Genomic DNA, 27,848 nt, shown 5'->3' with positions numbered 1-27,848 from the left:
CTCCGCCGTCCCACATGGGCCGACTGACCTCGCTAAGTGCCATAAAGGAAGTCATTATTTCATGCTTTTGACTGTTTTAAGAAAGCCAATCTGAAGGTCAGAAAATAAAAGACATAATGGATATGTCAAATCTGAGTACGGTCTTAGAAAAGACCATCTCGCCAGGTAATATTAATGGATTTTAAAAGGCCACACTTTGTTTGGAAAATTCGTCATGCCGTCAATGACTCGCACTCCACACTCCCCAACCCCACTACTGATAAGACAAGTTCGGGTCTGTTTGAACGAATGATACCATTGATCAACTCTTATGTAATAATTTTCATTGTTCTGCAGATAATCAAGAACTCGAAGCCGCTCAACAATTCCTTGGCCAAGCAGCACAGGAAAATTTGGTAAGTAATTTTGAATACGAAGAAACCAAAATGGCGGTTTATAAAAGCATGCGTGTTATTTTTTTAATTTTAAAAATGACGAACAAATTCATTCATGTGATAACGAAAGTGACATACGTGGAAATTTTACATTCTTAGAATAAATTGTTCATGGATTCTGGTTTTTGATAAGTCTTTAGATGATCGGTCTGTCATCTATAACTGTTAGTATAATCTTAATCTATGGAATGAATTCAAATCCTATCAACCACAGCCAAAAAAAGGCTAAGCCTAGCCCTAAAAACAAAACCAATTATTACAACTAGGCTAGACACTTCAAAAAAAGGTAGTCTTACTCTGACCACTTCTTGTCATGAGAAGAGGTTTTGAGCTGCATAGTTCTCTCTTGAAAACAAGCTTTTGAATCGAAGTGGTCAAACGGTTATTAGGATGACATTTTGATTACATACCAGAACGAAAGACGTTCATAAACTATTCTATGGTTGGAGCCGTATATGCACTGTGACTGTCCGTGTGTAAAGTAGTCTGAATTCAATCCAACATCAAACTAATCCAACAAGTTAGATATTTTAATGTTGTAACATCCGAACTGTGGCTATTATTTCAATGCACTTTTAAGACATTTCTTTATCGGGCTGATTGTGATTGGTCAATTCCAGATTAAACCTGCAAATATTTAATATCATAGCCATCCGAAAGTTGATTACCGTATGAGCTTGCTATAAATATATATATATAAACATCTTAATAGTAATTTGTATTATAAGACTTGAAGCCAGAAAAAAAATTGCAAGAGACAGAATTAGCTAATATCTGGTTTACTTCCATCAACTTAAGTTTCAGAGGGAAGACGAAATAAATTGGTGGTTCGTACGGTAGGCTGAAACTGTTTTCTTACAAACAAGTAAATTCTAAATAGTAATCTTGGTGGTTGGTTTCATTAAAAAACATAATTTTCTTTTATTCCAGCCAAAATTACTGCAAGAACTATCACAGATCTTGAAAAATGGTGGAAACGGCGCAGTCGCAAGAACTCAAGCTGGTCTTCAACTTAAGAATTTCCTTTATTCAAAAGACGCTGCTACGAAAACAGTGTATCAACAGAGATGGCTGGCACTACCAGAAGAAACCAGGAATGTTGTCAAAGAAAACGTAAGACTTTATTACATGTTCATAAGTAGGCAGAAACGGTTAAGGTGCAAATTTAAAAATTGATTAGCAGTTTTTAAGTTTCAACGTAAAACACCTAAATAACAAGATATTACTTTAATTCATAACAAATATGATTAGATTCCATTCTGACTATTCTTTAAATTCTTAGATTTTTTAGCACTGCCACAAGTACTTGTGACAGTTTGTGAATGTGATGTAGACATTTAGTTAGGTCTTACGTCTGAAGTCAATTCTTGACAGTGACTTCCGAAGCTCCACTCATTTTAATTGTTATTTTTTGTCACGTTAGAAATCTTCGTTAGAAAACAATTTGTCTGCTTTTTATCGTGTATTAGTAGTATTACTATTTTTGTTCCATCGGGCGCACCTCGATTAACTAGTCACACGCGATATATATAAACAATAATATTTTACGGGAATTTTTACTTTGATTTATCATTTTACAATACGTTAACATGTATTTATTTTTTTATATTTTATTTACAATGCGTGGGGGATACACTGGATTTATTTCTTTCAAAATGAATATGATATAAATACTTGATGTCTCGCAATGTGAGTGGTACTACTTGATTCCCTATTTCCGGTTTAATAGTCCCTATTCATAGAGTTATGTCCCTGTATTATATAGTACCGTATAATGAATTGTGTCTGGGTAGTTCGAGAAGAAAATGTCACGCGGAGAATTCAGTTTTGTTTATAAAATTTTATTTAACATTTTATACACGTTGAAAGTGTTGAGTAAGCCTTCTAGTCTTCAAAATGTGGATTATTCTTGTGTCAATATCCAAAATGACAGGCATATTAATGATTCGCAGTAACTGCGAATCAAAAACGTTAGATTTTAATTTTTGGTTAGCAACGGACAAAATATGTATCGCAAATTGCACTGCGATACTGGTTGTCGGCAGCCCTGATTGGACATGACAGGGCCTGGTATGAAAGTGTCTTGTTTGGATGGTACTGAAGTCCTTTTGTCATGTAAATAATCCTTGACAGTTTGAATTTGAAATAAGAGTTTACCATTCGTCATCGGGAAAAATTTTGTTTATAGCACTCTACGACAGATTGCCTTTCTTCATTACCCTGGATGGTGCAGAAAAGTAGTATGAAAAACACCATTTCATTACAAGAAAACAGAAACACCATTTCATGACCTGAAGAAGAAAAAACGGTTGATTCAAACAGATTAATTTGTTAAAAAGGAAAGCAAAAAGTTCCCAGGAATAGAAATTTTTAACTTAATCCACTTTGTTGGTTTCTTGATTGATTTTACACATTGTTTTATTTTCAGATTTTAGCTACATTAGGAACAGAAACAGTTAGACCAAGTTCAGCAGCACAGTGTGTAGCTAATGTGGCATGTGCAGAACTTCCGCATAATTTATGTCCAAATTTGATAGCACATTTGACTGGTAACATTACAAACCCTGACAGTACGGAGATGATGAGAGAAGCAACACTAGAAACAATTGGTTATATCTGTCAAGATATTGTAAGTTAAATGGGTTTTTTTATTCTGTCAGTTCATTAATTTGTTTTTTTTTATTATTATTATCTCCCTTAATCTTGTAGTTCGAATATGTGAAATATCTGACTAATGTTTACTTAACATTGATAGACAGCAAATGAATTAAATTATCCCAACAAAGGGAGAAACCACACAAAAGTTTCAGGATTAAGATCAAAATGAAATTGCATAGATTAAGTAACCAACCATAGCAGATGTATAATATCTTGACATGGAATTGGGGCAGAATTTTGACAGTTGACAAAGGACAGGATCGGCATATATACAGACGAAACCGAAGCCCTGGGCTACGCTACTAAAGTTCTAAAGACTAGAATACTCTGCGTTCCGAGTCCTGGAATGCACTGAGAAGAACCACTACAATTTTTCCGGCCTGGTTTTCACTTGTAAGGAGTAATACCTGTGGGCTGTCAAAACCTGTGGGCTGTCAAAGTAGTGTTGCCTTGTCTTTCATGTTAGTTGACCAACCTTCTAATTCCTACATTGGACGATTTTGGTTGAAAACAAGAATTTTGAAAGATATTTATTCTGCTTGAGTTTTATTAAAATTGACCATGTTTTATTTAGTTAGTGTTTATATGTAGAAAGGATTAGAGCCACATTACAAAACAATTATTTGAATATGGCAGCCATTCAGAACATGTGAAGTGCAGAATAGAATTGAATCATATTTATTGTAGGATTGAGATTTAATTGTTTTTATATTTTAATTCTAGGATCCTGATCTGTTACAAAGTCAATCTAATGTTATATTAACAGCGATAGTCCATGGTATGAAGAAAGAAGAGTCAAGGTAGATAACTCTCATATCCACCTCAAACTACAAATAATATATTTGTGTTCCTGGCGTTCTTTATGGTCAAGTTTGAGTTGTGATCATTTTAATATCAAAATTTTTATACGCCCACATTTTCATGTGGACGTATTATGCCGTCGCCCCCGTCCGTCCGTCCACAATTGTTTGTGGACTCTCTACAGGTCAGAATTCTTATCCGATTTTGACGAAACTTGAAATATAGGTTTATCCCCAAAAGATCTCGGCTGCTTTCGATATTGGCATGTATCGGATCGAAACTTAATGGATTATGGCCCCTGATTGTACGAAAAATCACGTTTTTAGCTTGTGGACCCTATAGAGGTCACAATTTTTATCCGATTTTGTTGAAACTTGAAATGTAAGTTTATAACCCAAAGATTTCGGTTCCTTTCGATATTTGCGCATATCGGACCGTAACTTCCTGAATTATGGCCCCTGATTGTACGAAAAATCGCATTTTTAGCCTGTGGACCCTATAGAGGTCATAATTATTATCCGATTTAAAAAAACATATTATTATATCACCGTTACACCCTAAGGAAGGCTGAGTTCGAATTTCGTGAAAATCAGCCCAAAATTGATAGACAAAATGGCCGCCTTCGTTCTCAAATAACATAAAATTTGGTATATCAAGGTTGTGGACCCTATAGAGGTAACAATTTTTATCCGATTTTGTTGAAACTTGAAATGTAAGTTTGTAACCCAAAGATCTCGGTTCATTTAGATATTCGCGCATATCAGACCGTAACTTCCTGAATTCTGGCCCCTGATTGTACGAAAAATCACTTTCTTTTTAGCTTGTTCTCTATCCATCTCTTGAAAATGTGGGCGTATCCTGCCTGGCAGCCACTGGTTTATTTGAACATTCAAAATGTTCATCAGAATTTTCTCATCTGATTTAGTCAGTGATACAAGGAAAAGCATCGATTTGTTCAGATGAAGTCCACCAGGTTGGAATTCAATAAAGCATAGCTGGAAATGTCCCTCTTTGTCCACTACTACCCTCGTAGTTAGCTCGATAGATGCAGAATTCCTGATTGAAGTGCTGTAACCAATGGTATTATATTTATGTACAATAAGCAGTTATCTCTCATACTTTGAATCAGGATATAGTACTTTCATTTCCAACTTGGGGGTTGGGTTTCTGAATGATTTAACACTTCCCTCGTTCAACATTCAGCTTCACTTTCTCTGATTTGTGTGATGTTGTGAATAAAGCAGATGATATTATGTTTTCAGTAATCACGTCCGCCTCGCAGCTACCACAGCCTTGTTAAACTCACTGGAATTTACACGAGCTAATTTCGATAAAGAGGTAAGTTTAGTTCACTGGCAGTATATCGGTGAAAACCTAGGTTAAATATGTTCATGATATGGATTGTTTTTGTATGTCCTGCACAGATGGAAATAAATCAAAGTAAATACCAGCTCTCAGATTCTAATCGTTCCAAAAATGTTTAGGGGGGTTGGATGGCTGAATGGTTAGCGTACGCGCGCTGTATCATAAAGTCTGTCATTGAGTCGACTGGCGTGGTTTCGAATCCCGGGTTGTACGTGGCAAGGAGTAGGGTCGCCTGTCCAACCTCGTGGGTTTTCTCCGGTTTCCTCCCACTGCTAAAGACCCCTACGCGCAAGCGAATTATGTAAATAAAATTAAACCATATGTTAGTCCCGAAATGACCTAGTTTGTGTCGAGTGGACGTTAAACCCCATTTCTCTCTCTCTCTCCAAAAATGTTTACACAAAGACCAGTGTCTTTTATCCACCATGACCATTCATGTCTGTCCTTGGCTGCAACATGAAAATATGGCTCTTTTAGCATCTTCCCCACACCTCCGTTTAAAAACTATTGTAGAGACAAAATAAATTATTTCTCGCCACATCTGACACAAAGTTATAATTATCCAACACTTTAAGTAGAATTTGGCAAAACATAAACAAAATAATAGCATTTACGAACTGCAGAAACTAGAAATGATTTCCATTTCCACGAATGACGAATCAATATTCTGACAAAGAATCTTTGTTGTAACCTAAAGTTATTCGAGTTGGTTAAATTTATATCATTGAAAACAGAAATAATCTATTTCTTTACTTTATAGTGGCTTGAATATTTGGTTGAGAAGAAAAGTCAAAACAGCCCAGGTTTACAATTTTGTTCATGCTTGAAACATTTTATTAATTTGTACAGAATTAAAACCAAAACAATTTGTAAAATAAGGAAACGGCTTTGAATAGAGTTTATTTATTTCAGAATGAACGCCATTTTATAATGCAAGTTGTATGTGAAGCCACACAATCAACAGATACACGAGTTAGAGTTGCTGCCCTTCAATGTTTGGTGAAAATTATGTCATTATATTATATTTATATGGAACATTATATGGGCCCAGCCCTTTTCGCTGTAAGTATTATATTTGTATGGGCCCAGCCTTATTGGCTGTGTAAGTATTTCATGAGTATGTCACTGGCTCATAATCCGGATACGTCCCTCGTTTGATCCTTGGGATTTTTCAGTCAGTGTTGTTGGGCCCTGGTAACGAGAAAGTCCCAGATGAAACTGCCCATAACTAGGATTCCTTCGACCACCCCAAACCGCCCGATTCCTGTGGGTAACTGTGGTGCCCTGAGAGCTAGTATACAGTATGAACTATCCCTATTCTCTGATTTTCTTCAAACAAAGGGAGTAGTCAATACTTAAATCAGCATGGAACTGGGGTATTTAGATCTAACAAGTGCTTAAGGTTTAACTGGGGTAGTCTGTATATACACGATAGGTTGGATGGCTGAATGGTTAGCGTGCGCGCGCTGTATCATAAAGTCTGTCAAGTCAACTGGCGTGGTTTCGATTCCCCGGTTGTACGTGGCAAGGAGTAGGGTCGTCTGTCCAACCTCGTGGGTTTTCTCTGGGTACTCCGGTTTCCTCCCACTGCTAAAGATCCCTACACGCAGGCAAATTATTGAAATAAAATTAAACCATAGGTTAGTCCCAAAATGACCTGGTTTGTGTCTAGTGAACGTTAAACCCCATTTCTCTCTCTCTCTGTATATACACGTAGCAAGTGCTAAAGGGTAAACTGGGGTAGTCCGTCTATACACGTAGCAAGTGATAATGGGTTAACATAGAAACAAATCTGGAATGATCCAGGTCCATTCTGTCATTTTAACTAGAAGATTTGATGAGTGTCATTCATAAGACATGGTATGCTTAATCTTTCTGGAGGGCTTATGGATGATCGAAGCTGAATCGTTAAACAAGTGTATTTCAGATCTTAAGGTCTGTCATTGACTAATATGGCATGTTTACCATTCCCTGCTTGTATCTGACCAGGTGTAGCTATGTCTGTCAAACCTCATGGGGTTTCTCAAGGTCATCCGGTTTCCTCCAGCTCATAAATTAAGCACCTATGCTCAAGCAAATTAAGATAAAATTGAACAGTATGTTAGCCATGAAATGACCTAGTTTTTGTTGAGTTGACGTTAAACCCCATTACTCTTAGGCTTTATAGAACACCCTGATATCACTTTTCATGTAACGTTATATTCACATGTAGTTATATTGTGTTTTGTAGATAACAATGGAAGCTATGAAATGTGATGTAGATGAAATAGCACTTCAGGGTTTTGAGTTTTGGTCAACTGTCTGTGATGAAGAAGTGGATTTAGCCATAGAATTATCAGAAGTAAGGGGTGTATCAATTACCAGAATATCTGTCACTTATTAACATGTGACTTTACTAATGAATATTTATACTAATGAATATTTATAGCACAAGAGTCACTATTTTATTATACATAAGGTTTACTAGTCAGTTGGGGATCACGTGGCTAAGTGGGTAAGACGCTAGCTCGCTAGCCTGGAGGTCAGGGGTTCGATCCCTGCATTGGCCTAGAACGTTCATCCAGATTTTCCGGCGTGGTTCTCCCTTGTCAGTGATGCAGGACGGAGGGGCTGACAAGGAAAGCTGTCTAGTCATTCGGATGGGATGAAAAACCGAGGTCCCGTGTACACATTGGCATGCACGTAAAAGATCCCTTGGCAGTTGGAATTCGATATAAGAGTAGGCCGTAGTGCCGCTGTCCGGGCAAAATTTCCCTCATAGCACACTGTATGGCGTATGCCTGTCTAAATTAGCCCAGGTTAGGAGCAGAACAGTAGGACGTTAAACTCCATTTCATTTCATTTCATTTACTAGTCAGTTAAAATTTTAGTAATCAGGGGCCTGTTTCACGAAATTTTAGCTAACGTAAAATCCAAATTTTAGTTATTTGATTGGATAATGTTAGATTGATTTTAGTGCTTAACCAATCGAAACTGAAGTGTCTACTAAAATTTGGATTTTATCTTTCGTTACGATTTCGAGAAACAGGGGCCCAGGTTATAATTAGCTGTTATACCCTTATTTAGGTGTTGAGACCGTGACTTGAATGATATACACCACTATCACTACCGTCCGAGCCACAAACCTCGTAGCACACTGCATAGCATATGCCTGTCTTCATTAGCCCAGTCGATGCAGAAAATAACATGTTACATCCAATTTCATTTCATTACTAACATTTGCATTACTTCAAATTATTATTCTGTTGAAGAGTTTTAAGTTTAATGTATTTAAAATTTTTACCAAATAAAAATAAAACCCAAATAATTACATGTGAATTTTGTATTTTACAGGCTGCAGAACAAGGAAAACCCCCTGAAAATACAAGTCGTTTCTACGCTAAAGGAGCTTTACAGTATTTAATCCCTATTTTATTAACAGCGCTCACAAAACAGGTAGGGGAGGTAATGCACATTATGTTTATTTACTAACTTCAACTCTTTGTGTTTTGTATTGTGCAGAGATACCTCTTGATGACCATTTTAAAATAGTTCTTAATTTTGACGAACAGATTCGGATTAAAAGCCAATTGGGCTGAAAAACCGGGAAACCAGTAAACATATCATTTCCTCTTTGCCTTAGTCCCCTGTTTTCCATCTTGGCTTTGCCATATGAGTGGTGCAGTGAAGGTTTTATCAAGGAAACATCTAGTCGTTGAGATAGGATGAAAAACCAGTCATCAATATGTAGTAACTCTGTATAATACAGTTTATTTTCACCAAATGGGCTGCCTTTAAAGGGACAATAACACTCTTGCTGGCTTGAAAGCTCCAGAAAATAAATAATATCTCTATCTAAGTACTAGATGTTTAAGTGTCCTACCTGTTGTGTAAATTATCCATTACATCCTATTTTACTTGTCCAGAGGGTTCGAAAATATTTTTAAATCGAAGTTTCATTTGAAAAGGTTTACGTTCGACCATTATATTGAATTTTTCAAAATTTTTAAATAAGGTGTGTTAAGATGAAATTTGTATCATCAATTAATTGAAATATTCTAAAATAGTACAATTTGTTGACCAGAATAAAGATTGGGACATATTATTCAGTTACAACAAGAGTGGTATTGAGCCTTTAATAGCATGTTGAATTGGTTCAATTTGATGTCAATAGGTTGAGTTGTTCAGTATTATTATTTCAAACCTATGTTTTAACAAAACATTTTTTCAAATTCAACATTGGCACCATCTGCGGATGTAAATTATAAAATTTTGATGTATCTTACGGACACATCAAATTTCACCAAATCAACACTGTAGTTAAATGGTTCAGGTCTGTTTCAATCAGTTAACATCAGATCAAATGAAATTGTGCAATAATTGGCATACTCTACAAACAATTGGCATACTCTACAAACAATTGGCATACCCTACAAACTGTATAATCAAACCATTGCCACAAATCATATGTAAATCATCAATTTGAGTACAACTTGGTGTGGGTAAAGCAGTGAGAAATTAGATATTGTGCAAAAAGTGCCAATGAAGATCCGCCACTTTGAATGGAAAGATTAATATTTACAAATAAAGTGAATCTCAGCTGATTGACACAATTTTTAAATCTGGATTGAGGAGATTTTATTAATGTTTATGTTCTTCTTTATTTAGGATAGTTACTATATACTTTATAGCTTCAACAGTAATGTTACACTATTTAATTGTTTTGGGGGGGATTTCAATAAATGTAGTCGTGACTCACTTACTGGGGTGTTGGGTGTTAGTTGAGAAAGTGTTTCAGGATGTTCCAACCTGGTTTCCTCCACTAGTGCAGTAGGAAGTTTATGCAAGGGGTTCTAACATCCTACTGTTCTGCTCCGACTAGATCAATGAAGACTGGCTTACGCTATACACTGTGCTATGAGGGAAATGTTGCCCAAACATCGGTGCTACTGCCTACTTTTATTTCGAATTACAACTGTCATGGGTTCTTTTTCCTGCCACCAATATATGTTATCAAAAATTGTCCATTAATTAAATCAAATAGCGATTTTTGCAAATCAAAGACCGACATGACACCTTTATATATATCATTGTGTATTCGTTTTTTCGGTGACGGTACTGAAAATCATATTTTTACAGTTTTTATTACCGTATCTACGACAGTTTTATAATGAAAAATTGTCCAGCTCTACCCCTCCTGGCAAAAAATCATCCTGTCTTCATTACAACAGGAACAGTGGGACATTAATTTCATTTCATTAGCCCAGAAACAGTAAGCCGTTTAACCCTATTTCGTTCCATTTCATTACTCCAGGCCAGGAACAGTAGGATGTTACCGTTTCATTTCATTACCTCCAGCGTGATTTCCCCTTGTCAGTGATGCAGAACGGAGGGCCTGACAAGGACAGCTGTCTAGTCGTTCGGATGGGACGAAAAACCGAGGTCCCGTGTACACATTGGCGTGCACGTAAAAGATCCCTTGGCAGTTAGAATTCGATATAAGAGTAGGCCGTAGTGCCGCTGCCCGGGCAAAATTTCCCTCATAGCACACTGTATGGCGTATGCCCGTCTTCATGAGCCCAGTTTAGGAGCAGAACAGTAGGACATTAAACCCCATTTCATTTCATTACCCCATTTGGTGCAGAAAAGTAGGCGTTACAAACCCCCTTTCAGTTTTATTAGTTTTCAACATTTTTTGTTTTGTTTCATTTCACTTTTAATATTCACTTCACGGTACATTTATTTTATAGCAAGAACTTTTTTAGATGGTCTTCCATTGCTAGATTTGATTCTAAAGTAGGAAAAAATAAATTATATTTCATTGTTAGATCACACAAAAAACAAATCTGGTTCTTGGACACTCCTTTTAAAAAAAATTGGTTGTTTTTTATTTTGTGAAAAATCTAGCTTGTGTTTCAATTTTAAGAAACGCACAGAATTGTTTGTTATAAATTTAATATTTATTCAATTCTTGACGCGGCTGTATCCAAGAACTAGAATATTTGTTTTGTGTGACCTAAGAGTAGAATTTATCACTAATAAAACTTGTGTGTATCTGTGTGTGCAGTTTACTATAGTGCTGATATCTTTATTCTAAAATCACACTTAAGGTAAACATTGAGTTCTGGGAACATGCAGGCCTTGAGATTTGACAGGCGCGCTCGTAAATTAAAACTAGCGAACACAAATTATTGTGCCAGCAAATTATTCAATTTTATGAACATCGATATTTGGGCTCAACATGAATGAATTTTCCCCCACAAAGCCCTGGTCGATATTAGATGTCACCATCACATCGCTGTTTATTTATTCAGGTGGATCACGGTGGCTAAGTGGGTAAGGCGCTGGCTCGCTAGCCTGGAGGTCGGGTGTTCGATCCCTGCATTGGCCGAGAAAGTTCATCTCGATTTTCCGGCGTGGTTTCCCCTTGTCAGTGATGCAGAACAGAGGGCCTGACAAGGAAAGTTATCCTTCGAGATATGGAATTAGCAATTTAATGAGCGATTCTGAGGTGAAGAAACACAAGCGAGGCTGGAAGGGAAACGTGAAACTTAGATCGGTTGTTAAAATACATAGCACATTTCTGCATATTTAATTCAGAACTCTGCCAAAACTATTTAAAAACATTGACAGTTATTTTTAAAATTACTTAAAAGAATTATAAAACCAAAAAATATTCAAAATACAGTGACGAAATTTAATCCTTTTGTCTCCATTAGAACCTCTATCTAACTCCAAAATTAGTAGCCAATCATAATTAGCGATTTACCGGTACATTCAACATGGGTGGATACGATGTAGTTTTAATTATAATCTATCAAAGAGGGGCTTGTTTTTGTTCATTATTTCATGTAAATAAATAATACGCATACAAACTGACATTTTTTGGCATAATTTGTGATTGAAAATCAAATTGGAAGTCAATGTTTAGTGGACTACCTACGGCACTACACCGTAGCCCTCTGATTGAAACACAGATCCAATTTCATTTCGTTTTTTATAGTTTACTTGTCTTTACTACACTTGGATCTGGAAGACTTATTTAAATGTTCTGTCGAATCGAGCGTATGACCTTTTTTGCGCGGAACTGTGGGTAGACATTTCCAGCGATAGAAATCAAAACAAAGGAAAAGTAGATTTAAAATACCTGATGTCATAGAACGTGAACTCCCACTATAACTTGTTTGATCTACATGTAGTGTAGGCCATCGAAAGTATAAAAAACGAAACGAAATATAGATCTATATTTTAATTAGATTGCGCAAAACCAAGATCCACATGGGTACAAATTAGTGACTCGTTAAAGAATCCTTTAGTGGGAATTCAAAGAAAAATAGACCCATTTGGCAGTAAATTATCTTACCATAGAAATTAGAATACATTGGTTCAGTGTTGACAAGACATTAAATACCATTTAATTCTTGTAAAATTTATAACCAATGATGAGATTTATAAAGTTGTAGTGATTGTCTATGAGCTACGTCGATGATCTACTGAGGTTGTATTAATGTGTTAGATCCAATTAGCCTACAAACCTGAAACGCTAGAAGAATGTTATATAAGGATGCTGGTAATTTCCCAACTGAGTATATTGGAGTTCTTGTGATTTGTTGAATAATAACATGAAATAACCATATGTTAGTCCCAAAATGACCTGACCTTGTTTGTGTTGAGTGAATGTTAAAACCCCATTTGTCTTGCTCACTGCAGTCATTGATTTCTGTATAAAGAATTAGTGTTTGTATTATTTGGAAAGAATTTTATTTTTATAATTTTAGGAAGAATTTGACAGTGATGATGAATGGAATCCATGTAAAGCTGCTGGTGTTTGTTTGATGTTGATGGCCACGTGTTGTGAAGATGATATTGTCGGACATGTTTTACCATTTGTACAAGAAAATATACGAAATCAAGATTGGCGATATCGAGACGCTGCTGTTATGTCACTTGGTAACGTATACACATTTTATGAAATAGAATTATTTATTGTTATTTCCAATGGAAGTATTATAGTGTAGGTATTTACGGTGTAGATATTTCCAATAACAGTATTTATAGTGTAGTTACATATATTTCCAGTAAGTAATAGTATTAGGGTTTGCCCCCCCCCTTGTCATTGTTGTAAAACATAGGGCCCGGCAAGGACAGCATCTTGTACTGATGGGACTATAAACCATTGACTTGTATGTAAATAAACCTTGATGTTTGCATTCAAAATAAGAGTAGGCTGTTGTGCTTCTGTTAAGGCAAAATTCCCTTCATAGCGCACTATATGGCGTATGTCCGTCTTGGGCCAATATGTGCAGAAAAGTAGGATGCTAAACCCCATTTCATTTCCATTTTAAATATTAAATAACCAATGATGAGATTTATTAAGTTGTAGTGATTGTCTATGAGCTACGTCGATGATCTACTGAGGTTGTAATAATTGGCCAGGGACTGGACAACGCAGTGGATGCTTACGACTGGCCCTTTGATCCATTTGCTTGATAATAGGCTCAGGATGCTAAAGACTGGCCCACGGATCCATTAACTTGATTTGATATATACATATTGTTTAAATAGTTTGAATTGTAAGTATATCGTGTGTCTTGTGTAATTGTTTGTGTGGTGCAGTCCTCCTGCACTTGCTGTTACACAACAAGCCTGCAATACTTAAAAAAAACATTTGTTATATAATTCTCTGTTTTATTGTTACAGGTTCTATAATAGAAGGACCTGACCCAGCGAAATTAAAACCATTAATGGAACAAGCTATGCCCATGTTGATCGAACTAATGAAAGATCAGAGTGTTGTAGTTCGAGATACGACAGCCTGGATGTTCGGTCGTGTTTGTGAGATTTTACCTGATGCTGTGATTAATGAACAATTCCTTAGTCATCTACTCCACGCTTTACTCGAGGGGTTAGATGGAGAACCAAGAGTAGCTAGTAATGTCTGCTGGGTGAGTAAAGTCTTGTACACCTAGCCTGGTCCCTAGTTTGCAAAGAATTCTCGGACATAAGAATTTACTAAACTTTCAATCAATATCTTTGATCCAGAAACACAAAGCTTTGCACATAGTTTCTTATTGGTGTATTTAGTAAATTCTGAAGTCTGAAGATCCCTGCATTGACCGAGAAAGTTCATCCAGATTTTCCGGCGTGGTTTCCCCTTGCAGGACAGGGCCTAGCAAGGACAGCAGTCTAGTCATTCGGATGGGACGAAAAACCAAGGTCCGGTGTACATATTGGCGTGCACGTAAAAGATCCCTTGGCAGTTGGAATTCGATATAAGAGTAGGCCGTAGCTCCGCTGCCCAGGCAAAGTTTCCCTCATAGCACACTGTCGGCCCAGTTTAGGAGCAGAACCGTAGGACGTTAAACCCCATTTCATTTCATTTTTCATTTGATATTGAAAATATCGTCATTGTTAAAATGACATTGACACTTCACAGGCATTGAGGCAGAATTATTTCACACGCTTTTGTCTGCAACCATCTTCTTTTGTTAAGAAGCGACACATATGACACTTTTGTCGTGATTAACCAGTTTCAATAATGAATCAAACCATAGCCATAGTAAAGGGAAATAAATCTCTGGATACATTTCAGGTTGACGCGCGAAATAAAATTTAAAGATCATGGAAAAGTGCAATAAAATATTTTAAGTCTTAGGTGGTTTTAGTTGGTCACGTTAAGCTAAACAGATATTTTTAAGGTTAGCCTAACCTAGGTTTATAGCTAGTAATGTATCGAAATACTTCATAATCTTGACGCTCTGTTTGTCCTTGATTTGTTTCCGAAATATATCTCATGAACTGTTGTACATATACCTGCCTATATCGTACCTATGCCTTTTGTTAATTAGAAATTGTTGATAATTTGTTTTACCATGAAAAAAATTTGAATTTATTTTGTTGAAGACCGGGTATTCTTGTCGTTACCTCTTCTATATGTAATTATTTGTTTTTCAGGCATTTTCAAGTTTAGCAGAAGCTGCATACGAAGCAGCAGAAACTAACGCAGAAGAAGGTCATCCGGAAACTTATTGTCTTTCAACATATTTCGAATCGATCGTTGGCAAACTTTTACAGACTACAGACAGGTCAGTTGCAATTCTGAAAGCTTAGTTAAAGGACAATATTGGTGCCAGTCATTATCAAATATGCGAAACACATTCCAAATATAATTTTATCTCAGAGATCATTGCTACGATAGCTGAGTAATACAGTTTTTCTGAATCGGAAGTGACAAACGCCAATGGAAAACACGAGACGCCTCTCTATATAACTGACTGATGTGACGAATGATATAACGGATATACAGGCGAATTTCTGCTCACTAAAAATTTCTTTGAAGACCAAAAGTTGTTGTGTGAGACTGTGAGACGATATCTGACAATTCATAAAAAGAATTGAGTGTCACTAGAGAAGTGAACACGAAAGAAAAACAGAAAAAGTCCGTACATTACCATGTTTTTATAAGGTATAGAATGAATATAAACAAGGGAATGTACGGACTATTTCTATTTTTCTCGTGTTCTCTTATCTAATGACATTCAATTACTTTATTGAATTGTCGGGTATCCTCTTACAGTCCCATATAATAACTTTTGGTCTCCGAAGGAATTATTAGTGAGCAGAAATTCGACCATATGTGTTTTCCTTTGGCGTTTGTCACTTCCGATTCAGAAAAACTGTATTATTCGGCTATCGTAGCAATGATCTCTGAGATAAAATTATATTTGGAATGTGTTTAACCAGCTCTATCACATATGTGATAATGACTGGCACCAATATTGTCCTTTAAATGCTCCATACTCGGTGGGAAGTCTGGGGTTCGCTCCTGGCGTTAGCCATGGAGGTTTCTCTGTATATTCCTGGCAAGGACAGTGTCCAGTGGTTGGTATGGTACGCCCCGGTTGTACGTGACAAGGAGTAGGGTCGCCCGTCCAACCTCGTGGGTTTTCTCCGGGTCCTCCGGTTTCCTCCCACTGCTAAAGACCCCTACGCGCAAGCGAATTATTGAAATAAAATTAAAAAACATGTTAGTCCCGAAATGACCTAGTTTGTGTGAGTGTACGTTAAACCCCATTTCTCTCTCTCTTGTATGGTACGCAAAGCTGTGGTCCCATCTACCCATTGGCGTGCTGGAATTTGAAATAAAAGTATGGTGTGAGCATGTCTTGTAACATGGATGGGAAATCTTCCTTTGTTCTTTTCGTTGAATAAGCAGATTGTTTTCCCTCTAGTAGATTGGGTGGAGCTTAACCGTGCAATAACAAGACATGTTCAATGTTATTGCACACTTTTGCTGGTTTACACTAGTTTTAGTAGAAATCATATAGAGAAGTGGGGTGGTTTTTCTGTGCAATAACAACAAGCAGGTGTCAATGTTACAAGTCATTTATAGCACTCTTCATTCGTTAACAGGTTGAACACCTCGGCCTTCAGTCTCTTTTTAAACCTGTTAACTCATGAAAGCCATGCTATAAATATAACTTCATTAACCCAGTCTTTGGAGAAAAGTAGGGCGTTGATCCACATTTCCTTTCCATACAAAAATATCTCAAATCTAATACAGTAGTTTACAATATCTCAAATCTAGAATTTTATTGGCTCGGTGAGTATAGTGCTGGCACACTCACCAGGTGGCCAATTATCTCACCTGTTGGCCCAGGCTCATTCACCAGGTGGTCATGGCTCAATCCCAGTGTTCAGTCACAGAGAGAGTTCTTTTGCTTTTTCCAGCCTATGAGGACAGGGGACCTGGCAAGGAACAGTGTGTTAGTCATTTAGTTTTGGATGAAATATGTATTCCTATGTATACCATAATGCATGGCTTATTAAGTCTCTATTAGTCCTGGTTGTTAAGTCTCTCTTAGTCCTGGTTGTTAAGTCTCTATTAGTCCTGGTTGTTAAGTCTCTATTAGTCCTGGTTGTTTCTGAAACTAAGATGTTAATCTTCATTTCATTGTAGACCTGATGGAAATCAACATAATTTAAGAAATGCAGCATATGAGGCTTTGATGGAAATGGTTAAAAATAGCCCAAAGGTAAGAAATTGGGTTTCATACCAACTATTCAATTTCTAGCTGGGGTTCGGGTAAATTATTCAGACTATATCTGGCTAGAGGTTTATTCATTATATAACATGTTTTGTTTCGGAACAGACACCCGTTCACCAATGACAAGACACTTGTCAGACAAGCATTGATCAGTGCCAGACATGTTGTAGTGTACAACTTATATTATTAAGTTGGATATAGTTGTTTTAGTTACAGCTGACCATTGAATTACTACCGGACATTTTAAACTTTGTGTTGGGCATGTATTAAAATTTTCAATAAAAACACTGATAAAACCACAAATCTATGCTGGATAAATAAACCGGCACCAGAGCCACTTTGCCTGACAAGTTCTGAATTGATGCCTGACAAAATCTGTGACAGGTGGTTTATTTCAAGGCTTTCCGGCCTATCATTGCAACTTTTACGAATTCATGTTTTATTAAAATAACTATTTATAAAAAAAACAAGAAAGTAATATGACATTGTGAAAACTGTTATATGTTTTATTTTATTACAGGATTGTTATGTTATTGTACAGAGTACTACTATGATAGTTTTAGAAAGATTACAGAAAGTTTTAGCCATGGAATCGGCCGTACAATCGAGTAATGATAGAAATCAGTTTAATGATTTACAGTCCTTACTATGTGCCACATTACAGGTAAATTACAGTCCTTACTATTTACCACATTACAGGTAAATTACGGTCTTTACTATGTGCCATGTTACAGGTACAGTCCCCTTCCTCTTTACCATGTTACAGGTAAATTCTTTGTCTAATGTCAAATTCTTACAGCTGGCCTTGCAGTTGGAGCGGGGACTTGTGAAATTTGTTAATAAATGCTTCTAAAGAATTATTCGTTGTCGTGATAGCAATATGGTTTCCATTACCAGCTTCAGTCATATACATTGTAGTAACGAGATATCAAGAAAGTTATGGGTTCTGAAAAGATAGTTAATATGCCATTTCCTTCATGAAATAGAGATTCAAGATATTGTTCTGTTCAGAGAAATGATATAACCAATGATGAGATTGATAAAGTTGTAGTGATTGTCTATGAGCTACGTCGATGATCTACTGAGGTTGTATTAATGATTCAACACAACTGACATAATTGTGCAACAGACGTACATTAGGATGTTCTGTGCAGCAGGCGTACATTAGGGTGTTCTGTGCAGCAGGTGTACATTAGGGTGTTCTGTGCAGCAGGTGTACATTAGGGTGTTCTGTGCAACAGGCGACTGTAAAGTATCTATGAATTAAAAGTTGTATTTTTATAATGATTTTGTTTATTGCAGAGTGTATTACGTAAAGTAACACCTGAAGATGCTCCCCAGATCTCGGATCCTATAATGGCTGCGTTATTACAGATGTTAAGTACAGGTGGAAAGACAGGTGGGGTACAGGAAGATGCTATTTTAGCAGTTTCCATTCTTATAGAAGGTGAGTTGACAAGGCATGTTACTTTTTGAGGGGTGGTAGCAAGTGGTAGGGTATTGATCGCTTGTCCAACCTTATGTGTTTCCTCTCTCTGTAGAAATAAATTATACCATATGTTAGTCCCTAAGTGATGTTGAGTGGGACCTTGAACCCCAGTTTAAAACAAACAGACCATAAATTGTATTTTCTCACCTTGAACTGTTAGTCTTGTACATGGTAGATTGATTTTTAGTGGAATATAAGGTTATTGTGTCATCAGAATCCTATAAAAATTGAAATTATAACACAAGTAGACTAACTTCCTGTAAATATCTTGCTTTTAAAACTGTTGAATGCAATTTGAATAATTCTGTCATATTTTACAAGGTATTCCAAATGAGATGAATATCGGGGTTTTTTTTATTAATCCAAATATTTTATTTCAGTTATGGGAGAAGCTTTTGAGAAATACGTGGAAGCATTTAAACCTTTCCTTGCCGTAGGTCTTCAAAATTACGCTGAATATCAGGTAACTATTGCTTCTAAACAAATACGACCTCAACCGAGTCTTCTTGGAATTGTGATGTCAATCGATGCACAAATGTCCAAGGAACAAGCCTACCAAGTTTCATGTCGATTGTATTTGAATTAACTGAGTCTCTTGAATGGATATTACCATATTATAGGATGTATTTTACCATATTATAGAATGTTTTGGTTATTTTCAGGTTTGTTTAGCATCTGTTGGTGTTGTTGGTGATTTAAGTCGAGCTTTAGGTTTAAAAATATTACCACTATGTGATGATTTAATGAGAGCCCTTTTAGTTAATTTAGGTGTAAGTATTTATAGGTTTTTATACACCCACATTGAAATGTGGTCGTATATTGTCGTCGCCCCTGTCAGTCCGGAGGCCAAAGTTAATAATATCCAATTGACTTTAAATTTAAACAGTTTAAGGTCATGAGACGATAAAGCCTATTGATTTTCAGCGATTTCCGATAATTACTGTCAGAGTTATGACCCTTGTGGATGCTCTAGATGCCAAAGATAATATCCAATTATACAGTGTTTAAAGTCATGAGACAAAAAAGCCTATTGATTTTCAGCTATTTCCGATAATTACTGCCAGAGTTATGGCCCTTGATCACTTCAAAATATCTTGTGGATGCTCTAGAGGCCAAAGTTAATATCCAATTGACTTTAAATTTATACACAGTGTTTAAGGTCATGAGACGAAGAAGCCTATTGATTTTCAGCAATTTCCGATAATTACTGCCAGAGTTATGGCCCTTGATCATTTCAAAATATCTTGTTTATGCTCTAGAGGCTAAAGTTATCATCCGATTGACTTTAGATTGATACAGAGTTTAAGGTCTTGAGACAAGCATATTGATTTTCAATGAATTTTGATAACCTGAACAGCTAAATCCATGATATTAAATGTTTTGTATATTAAACATTAGCATGGGGCAGAACTTTATAAAAACCAAACAAATTCTAATGATTTTCTGATAATTACTTAATGAGTTGTTATTCTTAATCAGATTTTAGATATTATAAATATGTGACAAAAAAATGTGACAACTCTTGTTGACTGCCAGGACGATTTAGCTGCTGTGGGCGTTTGTTTAGCCATTGGAGAATGCTTGATAAGAAAGAAAATAGGGCTGGGTGGCTGAATGGGTGTGAGCTTAAGATCATAACGTTTGTCAAGTGGCATGGTTTTGATTCCCAGCTTGTACATGACGAGTAAGGTTGCTTGTCCAATCTCATGGGTTTTCTCCTCCCACTAATAATGATCCAATACACACAGGGAAATTATAGAAACAACTTGAACAATATGTTAGTCCCAAAATGACCTAGTTTGTGTTGAGTGGACCTTAAACCCCATTTCTCTCTCATAGAAAGGAATCGCAACCTTGTCTTGGAATAGGAACTAATCTGTGTAGATTTTCAATGAGATGTTCCAACCTCCAACAATTGTTCAAGACAGATAATTATTTGCCTTTTCCCCTGTCCTGCTGTTAATTTATAATTGTTGTGCTAATAGAATAGAGAGAATCTAAAGTCTATCTGTAAGTTAGCTTTCTTGTAATATTCTGTAAATGGTATGCACGAGCTGTAGGACACTGGTCCAACGACTAAAATGGCCCGGGACTAGAGGAGAAAAAGTGGGGGTTAGAATTGAAAGAAGTGTATGTGGAAAGTCGACTGTGGTTTAATTATTCTCGAATAGGACACAACCTTAGAAATTGATATTACAATAAGGTAGTCAGTCGCAACTTGTTGATGCACCAACCTCATTCCATATTTTGTGTTTTGAAGAACTTTATCATCTTAATGTACAGATATTTGGTGTTAGAAACCTATTTATATTCTATTTTAAACTATTTCAGAATGAAAGTGTACATCGTGCTGTTAAACCTCAGATTTTATCTGTGTTTGGAGATATAGCATTGGCCATCGGACCAAACTTTAAATCTTATTTAGAAGTTGTACTCAGTACTTTACAACAAGCTTCTCAAGCACAAGTTGATAAGGTAAGAAAAAGCACCAGTGTTTACATATTGTTGGTATGAAAATGTCTTGTAAAACTTAGTCTCATTGCGTTATTTTACCAAAATAGGAATCACTTACAAACTACAATATTGTTAAAGATGTATATCTTATTGGTACAAAAATGGTTATATTACGTTTAGTATTTATAAAGATGTGTTGCAGTGAAATTTCATCTATACTGCTTGCTATGTAATAAGCTAATCACCATTTTGTTGTTGCTGAAGAATTGATAAGCCTATTTTAAATTTGATTGAATGTCAGTCATGAGGTTATATTTGTGTTGATTGCTTATATGACCAGAGACTGTCGATGAGGACCGACAATCATAATCTGGAGAATATTTTATTTCAGATTGACTAGGATATGATTATTAAAAGCTGCCTATTAAAAATGATATATTATTTCAGACTGACTATGATATGATTGATTATTTAAATGAGCTACGAGAAGGATGTTTAGAAGCGTATACGGGTATAGTTCAAGGATTGAAGGGCGACGGTGAACAGAATAATCGTAAGTTGTTAATTTATCACACCCTAGGAGAAAGATTTTATCAAGCATTATGAGAGAGATTTTATGACACGCTAGGAGAGATTATAAAACCAGTGGAAAGTCACTGAACCTGTTATTGTTGTCAACCCTGCCCATCTTCGCATTTTGTTTGTGGACAGTCTCCATGTCACAATTTTTATCCCATTTTGATCGAACTTGAAATATTGGTTTTTATCCAAAACATCTGGGTTCCTTTCGATATTGGCATGTATCGGACCGTAACTTCATGCATTATGTTCCCCTGATTGTACGAAAAATCACATGTTTAGCTTGTGGACACTCAAGAGGTAACAATTTTTATCCAATTTTACAAATCATGTGAATGAATTCAGGAACGAGCGGTATTCGTCCACTACGATGTACAGTCTGGGCCTGTTTGTGTGACCTAAATGCTTGTGGTATGTTTCATTGCCTGACATCGTGTGTTTATTTCAGCTGATATAACCCTGTTATTGCCACATGTACCTCACATGGTATCGTTTGTTGAACATATTTCCGTAGATGAAGATAAAAGTGACAGTAATGTATCGGCTTGCTGTGGTCTTATAGGGTAAGTACTTGCATCTTTCTGCACAACATCTTTGTGGCTGGTGGACATCTTCCTGCACAACATCTTTGGGCCTGCACAACATCTTGGGGGCCGGGTGGACATCTTCCTGCACAACATCTTTGGGCCTGCACAACATCTTTGGGGGCCGGGTGGACATCTTCCTGCACAACATCTTGGGGGTTGATTGGACATCATCCTACACAACATGGGGTCAAAATCGTTCACTGTGTATTAAATATTGGATATTAGGATCCTATATTTTTTAAAAATTCCAATAAATCATGTTTGCATGAGTTAGAGCTGTATGTCCTGTAATAGAGAATTTACTGTATTTTCCTGTATACTTGTAGCGATATTTGTGCTGCTTTTGGACCCCAAGTATTAGGAATGGTGGAAAAGGAATCGATACAAAATTTACTGACTATTGGAAGAAGATCTAAAACTCATAAAACTAAAACATTAGCCAACTGGGCTACCAAGGAAATACGCAAGATGAAAGCTACTTCATGGTAAGTACATTCTTTGAATTAATACTACTTTCAATATATAGTGGTCTAACGGTATTTTGATGCATGAGGTTTAAAAGTAAAAAAAAAAAGACTTGTAACAATACATGGCTCGATGAAACCCTAACTTAACACACTGAAATAAAAAGGTGTTAATGAAACCCTAACTTAACATGCCAGAAATAAAAAAGGTGGCACATAAACAGTGCTGCCGACAACCAGTATCGCAGCGCAATTTGCGATACATATTTTGTCCGTTGCTAACCAAAAATTAAAATCTAACGTTTTTGATTCGCAGTTACTGCGAATCATTAATATGCCTGTCATTTTGGATATTGACACAAGAATAATCCACATTTTGAAGACTAGAAGGCTTGCTCAACACTTTCAACGTGTATAAAATGTTGAATAAAATTTTATAAACAAAACTGAATTCTCCGCGTGACATTTTCTTCTCGAACTACCCAGACACAATACTATATAACACAGGGACATAACTCTATGAATAGGAACTATTAAACCGGAAATAGGGAATCAAGTAGTACCACTCACATTGCGAGACATCAAGTAATTATATCATATTTATTTTGAAACGTGACAAAAAATAATTAAAATGAGTGGGGCTTCGAAAGTCACTGTCAAGAATTGGCTTCAGACATAAGACCTAACTAAATGTCTACATCACATTCACAAACTGTCACAAGTACTTGTGGCAGTGCTAAAAAATCTAAGAATTTAAAGAATAGTCAGAATGGAATCTAATCATATTTGTTATGAATTAAAGTAATATCTTGTTATTTAGGTGTTTTACGTTGAAACTGAAAAACTGCTAATCAATTTTTAAATTTGCTAATCAAATTTGGCAAAATTGGACTTTTTGATTAGCAGTGCTGCTAATCAACTGTGAAAAATTACTGACAGCCCTGCACATAAATGTAGTTAATTGCACATTTATCTTTTAAGTAAAGCATAGAGCAATACAAGGGGTGGTCAAATGGTTTAATGCATGCACCTTAGATCATAAGGTCCGTCATTAAGGCTTGTGGCAGGGTTTCCATTCCCTGCTTGTACGTTACAAGGTCCAACCTTGTGGGTTTTCTCCAGGTCCTCTGGTTTCCTCCCACTTACAAAAACTGCTATGTGCAAGTGAAATATTGAAATAAAATCAAACCAGCAATCGAAATACTTATGATCGATCTTGATCAATGTTTTGATTAAGTGTGACTGTACACCCCTCAATTATCGTGTCTTAAAGCATTGACCAATCAAATTGCATATCTGTTTTGCCTTAGGGTGGAGTTGGATGGTCGAGTGGTTAGCGTGTGTGCGTTGTATCATAAGGTCTGTCATTGAGTCAACTGGTGTGGTTTTGATTCCCCGGTTGTACACAAGGAGTAGGGTTGCCTGTCCAACCATGTGGGTTTTCTCTGGGTCCTCCGGTTTCTTCGCACTGCTGAATACCCCAACGCGCAAGCGAATTATTGAAATTAAATTGAACCATATGTTAGTCCCGAAATGACTGAGTTAGATGATCAATTACTACTGCTGAGGATATGACATCAGGGATCTGACTCAAAACCATAAGCCAGACTTGGCCCACCAGCTAGAGTTCGAAGCGGGACATTCTCGACCACTAGGTCATTTATTTTAGCGGGATTAGGACCATGAACATCGCCCTCACTGTTGTTTGGTTGGTTCAGATTGATTTATCCCAACTATAGATTGTACATGTCATTATCCTGAAATGATCTCATGTGTGTGCTTTAGATCAGAAGGTCTGTCATTGAGTCTGCGCTTGAGATCATAAGGTCGAGCATTGAGTCAACTTCCATGGTTTATAGAGGTGGCAAATAGTATGGTCGCCTTTGGTTTCCTCCCACTGCTAAAGAGACCCTAGATAACAAACCTTATCTCTTCAACCCTCTGTGTTTCGAGATAAGAAATGGTGCTATTAACTTCAACGTAGCACATGCAGGAGCGATTCGCACCCGGCATTTGTAAACAAAATTGACTATTTTTAATCAAAACAACGATTGATTATTGTTATTTATAATATTTCTGCCACACCCAACTACAATTAAGCATATAATCCTGCCTGAAACGGGTACAAATCCCCTCTTTTTAAATCAAAGCGACCGTAGATTGCTTTTTCCGACATTTTAAAGTTACGTCTGTAACACATAAGACATAAAGGTGGGGCCTCGTGTGCAATAGCCAATCAAAGTAATAATCTGATCAGAGTTGCGCTGTAGTAATACGCCGTAATTATGAGTGTCCGAATCAATTTTGATAAAAACAACGCTTGATTTACTTTGTCAATATTTGCTGATAAATGAATGTTGTTTCAGGAGATTGGGCTGTGTATGTGTAATAAGTACTAATAGTATAAAATTAATTTATTTTTAAGATGGTACATGCATTAATAAAGAAATTGAGTTTGCCACTTGGAACTAAAGGCATCCAATCGTAGCTAAAAACAAGCACATCAGTATATCTCAGCATATTTAGTTACGTTCTCATAGCTAAAGAGACCCCTAAGGGACCAGCGAGCGAATTATTTAAATAAAATTAAACTATCGTAGTTGCTTCCCTTTGATTCATTATTTTCTTTGGTTGTTTCAGATGTTCGAATTGAAGATTGGTCATCGCCGAAAAGTGATGAAACAAAACTTGTAATTGGACTGACTTGTCATCTGCGAATCAAGTTGGTCCTCGTGCGTGAGAGAAAGTTGAGTGGAAGGAGGGAGAAAGTGGGAGTGATTCAGTTTGCAGTGTCAAACCGGGGTCAACCAGGGGTTAAAGTTCACAGAACCTCTGGACCCCGACTTCCGAGAACTACATCTCTTCCTGTAAGAATTCCGTGGAATTCTTCCTCGAGTTAAAACAAAATGTCCGTCGTCTTTCGTGAAGTTATAGACCAGTAAAGACAACAAGTTATCCAGTGAATTGTGATAGACATTTGTATCCAGTGACATGTTATGATCATGTCATCTTTCATTTCAAGTGAGGTCGTGCCATTGACGTCACATTGATAATAAGTTATTATATATAATATGCAGATTATGATTTCTTCTATGCAGTGATCAAAATCAATTTCACATACAGATATTACCAAAGTTTCGAAATTCTCACTAAATTTAAACTCCTACGTTGAAATAAATTTTCAAAACTTTTCTATAGCAGTTAAATGCTAATTCTTCAAAATTCAAACTGAATTCGACCACTGCACCTGCAAAGTGTCATAATCTGAAAACAGAAAGGTTAATTAATTTTTAATAAAGATTCTCATTGACTTTGTAAAGTAGTTATTATATTTGGTTGTTTTTCTTTTTTTGTTACTTATGTTGTGTTGTTGCAGTATTTAAAATGCTCAAAACAATTAGCTTTTTGTTAAAAACTTTAAAAAAGTGCTAACTATAGAACTGAATGATGCTAGTTATGGCTTGTACAGTTTCTGTAAATCTACTGCTGTCAAGATTTCATCCCCTCTTAAAATCTTTATCTTTTTACAAATTATTATTCTCATAATTTCAAACAAAGGCACAAAAATCTTTTTTTCTTATCCTGATTTTGTTCATCTTTTCAGTTGTTTTAATGTGTATCATATTATTATGCTATATTTAGTACAAGCGTGGAAATAATTATTCTGAAAACCTCATAACTGTAAATGTATTTTAATGTTCTGGATAAAATTTTAGAAAGTGTAAAGCACTTGTAAATCTTTTTGTCCACTTCACGAACCTACTCAAATTACGATTTTAGTTTAAGCTGTGTTTGTACTTAAAATTAATGATTAATTCTTGTCCACATTCATTGTATGGAAGAGCTCTGATGTCGGTATTTATTTGCTACATGTATGAAGAATTATTTCCAGACTTGTAAATAATATGTTAGGTTTTTGTGCAATTTGTAAAAATAACCTTTATTGTCATCTCTTCTTCTTGATCACCTCTATCTATATTAGATCGATCATCTATCCATATTTGATTGATTATATTACATCGATCATCTATCCATATTTGATTATCTATATTAGATCGATCATCTATCCATATTTGATTGATTATATTAGATTGATCATCTATCCATATTTGATTATCTGTATTAGATCGATAGTCTTGTCAATTTTTGATAAATCATCTATCCATATTTGATCGAACATCTTTCCATATTGGATTGGCTATCTATATTTGATCAATCATCCATCCATATTTGATCGATATACAAGATAAAAATATATAAAGATAATCAACCAAATATGGATGGTTATCGACCAAATATGGATGGTTATCAACCAAATATGGATGGTTATCAACCAAATATGGATAGATAATTGACCAAATATGGATAGATAATTGAGTAAAAAAATATTTTTGATCGATCATCTATCCATCTCTATATTTTTGTCTGTCGTCTGTGATATGTTATAGAATATAATGAACTATATTCCCTGCCTTCTATCAGATATTATATATAACAGAAACAAAACCCATTGTAAATCTAACTCTTAATAAAAAAAAAAATAATAAAAAAACACACACTGCAGAATGTTTATACTAGTCTTGTCTTGTTTATCTTGTTGGGTTGCCAAATGGTCCAAGACAAGGAATGTTCGATTCCCTGCTTGTACACGGGGTAAGGAGTAAGATTGTCTTTCAAACTTGGGGGTTTTCCTTGGGCTTTTCAGTTTTTTCCCACTGCAAATTTTTAGAATAAAGTTGAACCTTTTTCTCAATTAACTGATTATGTTTCAGTAGAAAGTCTTGGATTTGAAGAGATTCAAATAAAATTCCTTACTACTGTTTGACTATATATTACAGTATAGTCAAACAGTATTAAAATTTTTTTATTTTAATCCTTTCAAGTACCTGTGTCTTCCCCCTCCAATTCTCAACCTCTCACTTTCTGCTTCCTTCAAGGAGGGGGATCATGGTGGGTAAGACGCTGGCTCGCTAGCCTGGAGGTCCGGTGTT

At 36.0% G+C, this 27,848-nt stretch overlaps 2 protein-coding genes across 4 annotated transcripts in view; one reads left to right on the top strand and one right to left on the bottom strand.

Moving 5' to 3' along the window:
- On the top strand, positions 1-27,427 carry LOC126831627 (importin subunit beta-1). 3 transcript variants are annotated; one of them, XM_050562210.2, is made up of 22 exons: positions 1-165; positions 337-395; positions 1,365-1,547; positions 2,863-3,063; positions 3,816-3,892; positions 5,156-5,231; positions 6,171-6,320; positions 7,489-7,599; positions 8,592-8,693; positions 13,016-13,187; positions 13,938-14,182; positions 15,192-15,322; positions 17,197-17,272; positions 17,805-17,948; positions 18,587-18,731; positions 19,154-19,236; positions 19,436-19,543; positions 21,105-21,248; positions 21,675-21,780; positions 22,255-22,369; positions 22,720-22,878; positions 25,498-27,427. In XM_050562210.2, coding segments are annotated over exons 1-22 (2,637 nt in total). In that variant the 5' UTR covers positions 1-116; the 3' UTR covers positions 25,499-27,427. The 3 variants fall into 3 exon arrangements, with proteins under 3 accessions (XP_050418167.2, XP_050418166.1, XP_050418165.1); XM_050562209.2 differs by having other exon boundaries at positions 8,592-8,702; XM_050562208.2 differs by lacking the exon at positions 25,498-27,427 and having other exon boundaries at positions 8,592-8,702; positions 22,720-22,882.
- Positions 1-27,848, bottom strand: part of LOC126832274 (DNA primase small subunit) — a 49,288-nt gene that overhangs the window by 2,920 nt on the left and 18,520 nt on the right. The window lies entirely within an intron of this gene.

Source organism: Patella vulgata, chromosome 9 (assembly GCF_932274485.2).
Source record: "Patella vulgata chromosome 9, xgPatVulg1.2, whole genome shotgun sequence".
NCBI lineage: Eukaryota > Metazoa > Mollusca > Gastropoda > Patellidae > Patella > Patella vulgata.
Note: the sequence above shows the minus strand (reverse complement) of the source record. Positions and strands in the feature narration are given on the sequence as shown.